This window comes from Zootoca vivipara, chromosome 10 (genome assembly GCF_965207765.1).
Source record: "Zootoca vivipara chromosome 10, rZooViv2.hap1.1, whole genome shotgun sequence".
In the NCBI taxonomy this organism is placed as follows: Eukaryota; Metazoa; Chordata; class Lepidosauria; order Squamata; family Lacertidae; genus Zootoca; species Zootoca vivipara.
In genome coordinates this window covers 8,633,905-8,641,586 of record NC_142593.1, presented here as the reverse complement: position 1 = coordinate 8,641,586, position 7,682 = coordinate 8,633,905, and the positions used below count along the sequence as shown (strand labels likewise).

General features: G+C 40.1%; 1 protein-coding gene across 1 annotated transcript; it reads left to right on the top strand.

Moving 5' to 3' along the window:
* The first annotated feature begins 989 nt into the window (after window positions 1–989).
* CRIPTO (cripto, EGF-CFC family member) lies at window positions 990–6,676 on the top strand. Its single transcript, XM_088653163.1, has 6 exons — window positions 990–1,003; window positions 1,299–1,372; window positions 2,809–2,937; window positions 5,090–5,204; window positions 6,225–6,334; window positions 6,657–6,676. The coding sequence occupies exons 1-6, from the start codon at window positions 990–992 to the stop codon at window positions 6,674–6,676; spliced, it is 462 nt and encodes a 153-aa protein (XP_088509289.1).
* The last annotated feature ends 1,006 nt before the right edge of the window (window positions 6,677–7,682 follow it).

Below are 7,682 nucleotides of genomic sequence, written 5' to 3'. Positions count from 1 at the left end.
CCTCCCATCAGATGTCAAGGAAATAAACAACTATCTGACTTTTAGAAGACATCTGAAGGCAACCCTGTTTAGGGAAGTTTTTAATGTTTGATCTTTTATTGTGTTTTAAATATATTCTGTTGGGAGCCGCCCAGAGTGGCTTGGAAAACCCAGCCAGATGGGCGGGGTATAAATAATATATTATTATTATTATTATTATTATTATTATTATTATGCATTTGCATTACGTAGGCTTCCATGCAGAACTTGGGATTTGTCTCTGTTGAGATTTAAGAGACTGTGGAAGGAGTAGTATCAAGAATTTTCTCAATGAAATAAAATGAAGAAAATCAATGGGGGCAGGGGGACTAATTGTTTTAGAGTTAGACCATTCTCCCACACCCCTGCTCTCCTCTTCCTCCACCTCCTCCTTTCCCATTGGTCAAGCAGTCCAAGGAAATAAATTTAAATCCCATAGAAAATATTTGTAAAAAAAAGTCTTCACTATCAAGAAAAAAGGCATAGAAAGGGTGCTGCATGTAGATAAATCCAGATCAACTATACCTGAAAGTGGAGGTTCTTGATTTCAAAGACCGATGAAAGAACATTAAGACAATTAAGGAAATTTCTTCTGTAATCGTTAGTTGATGACCTGTGATTTTAAATTTTTACATGTTTTTTAATTGTGTATAAATTTGTGTGTGGTTGTAAACTGCTTTGATTTGTTTAAAAATATGAAATTGGGGTACACAAGTATTTTTTTTATAAAATAATATATACATCACTCCCACCCCCAGGCAAAATATTAAATTGATGGAAGTCAGGTGACATGATGGGCGGAGAAAACAGGAAGGGGTTAATTGTTTAAGCTCGCTTCTTCCTATAAATTGCACCCCCTCATTCAGCTTTCATTTGTTTTCTGATGCTCTGATTGACATCTGTAGGAGAGTTCTTCATTGTTTCCAGCAGGTAGATTTGGTGAACATTGGAAACAGCGAAGTGCTGAAACAATGCAGGCTTTAAGGTAAAGTAACAGAGTACATCTCATACAAACTTTGTTGCTGTTGATTTCTCCTGGTAATTCAACATTTGCTGCTAAACAATTGAGAATTATATTTCTTGTAGCTAACATTGTATTCAGTAACCTTTGTATCTAAGGACTGGTTTGTCTTTCATTTTCCTGCATGTCATGTTATGCAGACTATAATTCTTGTGCATGTTATCACGAGTATTTATTATAGCTTTAAGTTTCTATTAGATTTAGACTAGCATCGTTTTAAAATCATTCTTTTGGTTTGTGTGTTTTCCCTCTGTTTCAGGGTTTTCATTACTGCGGCTCTCTCAGCTCAAGTAATCCAGTTTGGAGACAGCAAGGAAACTCTTAAAAACTACGGTAATTTATGTATTTTTCATGTAAACCAAACAAAAGATGTCACTGCAGATCATTCACGTTCAAATTTATTACTATATTTATTTCATAAAATCTATGTGCTGCTTGTTTGTAAAAAGACCCCAGAACGGTTTACAAAAGATAAAACAGTAACATAAAAATAAAAATTCACAACCATACATTAAAATGTACAAAAGTTAAAATACTAAAAAAAACATTACCTCAATGTTCTAAGCATCTTATCTAAGTAATAATATTTTAGCAGGCACCAAAAAGGTGTTTTCTTGATGCTAATAGGTTTAGTATATACGTAATGTTGTAGAAATGAAGTGCTTTTCCTCATAGCAGCTTCCCATAAACTTGGAGTGCAGGATACCTGAAATGCAGGTATTTCTGATGTCTGGTCCCTGATACCTGATACCAAGATATACAAGGAGGCGGGTTGAATAGCACCCTGTGTATCACATATGTATTGTAGGTGACTTGCCTCACACTGAGAGACTTTGAGAAAGTCCAGCCACGATGGTATTCTCTTAAAAGTTCCATTATCAGTGATATCCAACGTGAAGCTGCGTACATTAAAAGCACACATACACTCACACCAAGAATCCTGTGAACCATAATTTGTTTTTGTCTCGTTTTCTTTTTTACCATCTTCTTTTGTTAATTTCTTATCCCCATTACAAAAGGCTAACCCTTTATCTCTGTCTCAGATATCTTAATTGGTAACATACTATATAAAAAACTATTATAGACAAAAAAATTCATTTTAATTATCGCTATTCTTCCAAACCATGAAAGCTTAATTTTCTTATATTCCTCCGTTTCCTTAATTTCCCTCTTTAATTTGTTAAAATTCTAAATTTTCTAGGTTTCTTGTTATATTTATTCCCAAGTACTTTATTACATTTCTTAATTATATATCTATTTTTATTTCCTTCAAAAAAATCATTTTTCATCTTCCTCTTAGTTAAATATCATCATCTCTGATTTGGACCAATTAATTTGCAACCCTGTGATTTCTCTTAAAAAATTCAAATGTGCCTCTTTTACCCTTAACTGTGATTTGTTAAGGTTTCTGAGAATTGTAGCTCCCAGGATTCTTGGGTATGTGTGTTTTAAATGGATGCAGTAAAGCTTGGAGTAGACCTATTAAAATCAATGGGCTTACTCTCAGTATAGTTTAGCTGACTTGCACTTTATAAAATGCAACTTCACTTCTTTCTGTCAAAGTTGGTTTCCCCTTTCATTTTCCCATCCCTATTCCACTAAAATGAAGCTTCGGGAAAACTGTTTTAAGAATAAAATACTGCATATTTCTTTATATATGGCTTAATACAAATGTGTCACCTTTGTGTACGTTGCATGCTTATGGTTGCACATGCAGAAATGACAGATTAGCCCCTTCTGTAAGCTTGACATGTTTCTTCCTTTTAAAGCCTGCGAAGGAGAAAACTGTGATAAGGATTCAAGCCAGGAGAAGCTGAATGTTCCTCTCTACACCTTTAAAGTTTTAAATCACCTTAATTCGGAGAAAAGGAAAAACAACCCTCCTTTGGCCGCAGATGGTAAGTTGGGCTTTTAAATTTTCAAAGTACTCTATGGTTCCCATGTCACAGAGGTAGAATTTATCAACTAATGGGATTTGAACCCAAATTTCCTTAAAGCTTAATATTTTGGCTCTCAATCATCTAAATAAACATTTAAGTATGTTGTGCCTTTGAAACATTAAAAGTGATTCACATTCATTATCTTGTAAATCCTCGACATATAAACAGCTGAATACCCCCCCCATTAGCACAGAGAGGGATCTTTGTCATTGCTGTAATCTGCATGTCTAGTTTTTGATGTAATTTGATATAATAAATATATAAATTTGATATAATAAGACGTACCACAATGCTCCAACCACTGAGCACCACTGCCTCATCTGAGAGAACAGCAGTGGGAGCTGTTGCCTGGCAACTGCCAGCAAGGGAAGACTTGCTTCCATCATATGGACAGAGCGGGTCCCAGCTGCTAAGCCCTCCTCTGGGGAGACCAATGGAAGCTGTGTAGCAGGAGATCAATGGGCAACGCCAGAGAAGAACAACAAATGCAGAAAGTGTCACCTGAATATTCTTGGCACCATATTATTTCTGTCCCTAGAATGAGACTTAAATGCAATTTTTATTGTTGAAGTCTTTTGTCAGCTGCTGCAAGAGCTATAAATTAAGATATAAACATTCTAAATTAAAAAGTATTCAGTCAATGACAAATGACACTAATATATTGACATATCTGCCCGCAACATTGCAATTGTTATTTCTGCCTTGCGTTGCAGCAGAAGATAATAAGCACATTTCGGATACATTTATTACATGGCACAAGAGGTCTTAGGATTTGCCCCTAACATTTTGAATAATAAAAATGTGTTTTTAAAGTAGCTCTCTCTCTCTCTCTCTCTCTCTCTCTCTCTCTCTCTCTCTCTCTCTCTCTCTCTCTCTCTCTAGCTTCTTGCACTTGCTTCTTGTGCTTAATGTCTGGCACTGAAAACATTAATTGCTTTCTTAACAGTTCTAATACATTGTTCATCTAAGTATGCACGTACCTACCTAGAAATCCGTCCTTTTGTTTAAACTGGGTCCTCCCTAACAAGAGGGCACAGGTTGCGGTGTGACCCGGCAACCGGGCCCTGTGTTGTGGGTGGGAACGTTTGGGAGGGCCACAACACCCTTTTGGAGGTCCCTCGATCCTGGCTGCAATCTGACCAATGCGATGCCAGCAAATTTGTATCGAGGGACCTCTATTTAAGCCCATCCACATGACCCTGAGCTTCCTCTTTGGGGCCAGTGCATCGGAACACCCGCCCACCTCTCCCTATATTTAGGGCTTGCACGCATGACCTTGCTATGCTGTCGTGTGTCGTCTGTCATTGGGACAGGGGCACGGCAGGATTTTTTTCCCACTTGGCTGATTGGCTGGTGCCATTTGGGTTTCACCTGCTGCATAGCAAATCGTCACAACTTGTAAGGTTGCAGACAGGCTCTGGTTCAGGTGATAGGGGTGGCAGAGTGGTCTGGCCATCCCTATGTGATGCGTATTCTGTTAAAGGAATCCTGGGACTCTTGGTTGGTCTTCCCTGAGAGGGGTTGTGCCCGGAGCCAGAGTCCAGGGGGGAGGGCATCTGGCTGGTGGACTAGTAGACTCCGCCTTCCACTATGCCCGGTGTTTACCCAAGGCTGATCTACGGTGTGCCCTGGGTCAGCGCTGCCTGCAAGGGTCCAGGGAGCTAATCGAACCAGAGCCTATGCAACCACTCACTTGATTGTAATCAATAAAGTTGTGACCTAAATTCTGCCAAAAACCAAACCAAAAATTTGAGACTTGTCTGAATTTATTTGGGGAAGGTTAAAGGGTCTACACACGGAAGATGGAATAAAGCTACAACCAATTTAAAAAAAACTGCTTGTCTCTTGCACGGAGCAACCCCTGCAAAAAATAACTAACTCCATGGTGCAGAAGTCAAACTAAAATGATTGAAAATCAACATCCACAATCCATCTTCTGTTTATAATAAAGACCCTAGCTTAACTCCAATCTTCATAGGAAATGTGGTAGGCTCTTTACAGCACTTAGCTGTTCAGCATTAAATTTTGAAGCTATATGAGGTAGTCTGATAACAGAGACTTAGACAACCAATTTCATTCTCCTTTCTCCCCCTCTTTCCTTTGACACCAGGTAACAAAGTGAACAGGCAGTGCTGTCAAAATGGAGGAACTTGCTTCCTGGGAACTTTTTGCATATGCCCCAAACACTTCACTGGGAGACACTGTGAATATGATACAAGGATCAGGTATGTAAATGCAGATGGTGCCTCTGAATACTGTAAAGTTTTAAAGGATAGGGTTAGGACTACCCATGGAGAGTTTCAGTTATAGATCTCCCTTCATGGGGCATTGTAAGAGTGGCATTAACACGCTGTGGGCAGGAAAATAATGGCTGGCTGTGAATTATTTGGGCAAGATGTACATCAATTCCAAAGTTTCCCGAATAAGTGCTTCCGAAGAGGAAGATACCTGTTCCTGTATAATAATAATAATAATAATAATAATAATAATAATAATAATAATATTTTATTTATACCCCACCCTTCCCGGTTTAAAAACCAGGCTCAGGGCGGCTAACAGCAAATATAAAACATTGATTAAAATGTGACTTAAAAGCAGCATAGAAACAGCATAGAATACAACATAAAATGCAGCATCCATATCAATAAAATTCAAACATTCAGGGGTCATTTTGAAAAAACAAAACCCGGACAGTAGACATCGAATGATCACCAGGGCTAACTGGCCAAGTTGGTCCTACTAGGGCCAGCAAGGAGACCAGGGAAGAGTTTAAATGTGGGGTCCCAGAAAGGGTTTCTTCATAGAAGAGGAAAGGGGAAAGGGAATAGAGGATCAGGCTAATTCAAATTGAAGGCCAGGCGGAATAGCTCTGTCTTACAGGCCCTGAGGAAGGAGGTCAAGTCCTGCAGGGCCCTAGTCTCGTGGGACAGAGTATTCCACCAGGTTGGAGCCATCACTGAAAAGGCCCTGGCCGTGGTGGAGGATAGTCTGGCTTCTTTAGGGCCTGGGACCTTTAAGCTATTATTATTCATGGACCTTAGGGTCCTCCGTGGGACATACCAGGTGAGGCGATCCCGTAAGTATGAGGGTCCTAGGGCTTTAAAGGTCAAAACCAGCACCTTATTCTAGAATAAATAAAGAATGTAGAATTTGTAATCTTATAATATATATGGATATTGGTTTGGGAACAGAAGCAACTCCACACAAACTCTACTTTACAAAATGTGTTGTGATTTATTTATTAGGAGTTGTGGCACCATCAAGCATGAGGAGTGGATTCAAGAAGGATGTCATTTGTGTCAGTGCTTCTATGGGACTCTGAAATGCTCTGCTCAAGCTCTCAAACATGGATGCGGTAAGAAGCATCTTAGTTGCTACTTTATGAGCCTTGGACAGAATGAACTATCAGCTCTCATAGGGGAAGGAGGTTTCTGTTGCCTTTTGAGCTCAGTGCCAGATCTGACTTCTTTGGTCATGAGACAACAGTTGTCTGATCACTTGTGTGGGTTAAAGGGATGAAGATCAGTACCGAGGTGAGAAAAACTGGACCTCTTGGATGTTCATGGAAGACCTCTTGCCTTCCATGAACTGGTTAAAAAACATAAAGACCTTCCATTTGGGATCTGTCAACTACAATGACAAGAGGCAATAATTGTTTGTGTTGCTTTTATCTCCAGATTCTGCTGTTGCCAGATGACCTATCTTCAGAGAACTCCATTAAATAGTAAGTATGCTATCAGGCAGGGACGTGGGTGACGCTGTGGTCTAAACCAGAGAGCTTAGGGCTTGCCGATCAGAAGGTCGGCAGTTCGAATCCCTGCGATGGGGTGAGCTTCTGTTGCTCGGTCCCTGCTCTTGCCAACCTAGCAGTTCAAAAGCACGTCAAAGTGCAAAGTAGATAAATAGGTACTGTTCCAGCGAGAAGGTAAACAGCGTTTCTGTGCGCTGCTCTGGTTCGCCAGAAGCAGCTTAGTCATGCTGGCCACATGACCCAGAAGCTGTCTGCGGAGAAACGCCGGCTCCCACGGCCTATAGAGTGAGATGAGCACGCAACCCCAGAGTCGTCCGCGACTGGACCTTACGGTCAGGGGTACCTTTACCTTTATGCTATCAGGTTAAGAATTTTGTCTCAAAAGCTTGGTGGGGAGGAACTGAGTATTATCCTTTACCCTTTTTAATAGACTGGACTTCAACTAGGAAGCTGGGTAAATCAAACATAATCCAAAGGTTCTGAGTTATTGTAAAGAATGACCACAAAAACGGGTTCCATGTGTGTGAATGTGCTGGGCACCAGAAAGGAAGATGGTGTGAGTGGGTTCTTGCATATTGGGGGCTAAAATTGAGATGTTCAATCAAGGTGCATAGATTTAACTATGCTTTCTAACATTTCCCCACACAATTTGAGTATTTAAGAACTGTAATCTGTGTGGTATGGTGAACAGTTGTGGGACAAGTCACTAGTGGTAGCTGGAATGTAGACCTGCCCCTCTCCAAAATCTTGTGACTTGTGTATTTTGCCCCAGGACTTTTGTTGTGGTTTGCCTGTTGTTAAATTCTTCAACCCAGCAGTTAATGTAGCCCATGGAAGTCTGGTTGCAAAAATGGGGGAGGGCTCCTGAATCTTAAACATAAGTGTGGAAAAGGAAATGTTAGCAGCTGAAGCTTGCATGAAAGCTTGCTGAGATTCCGTCTTCTATACAAGC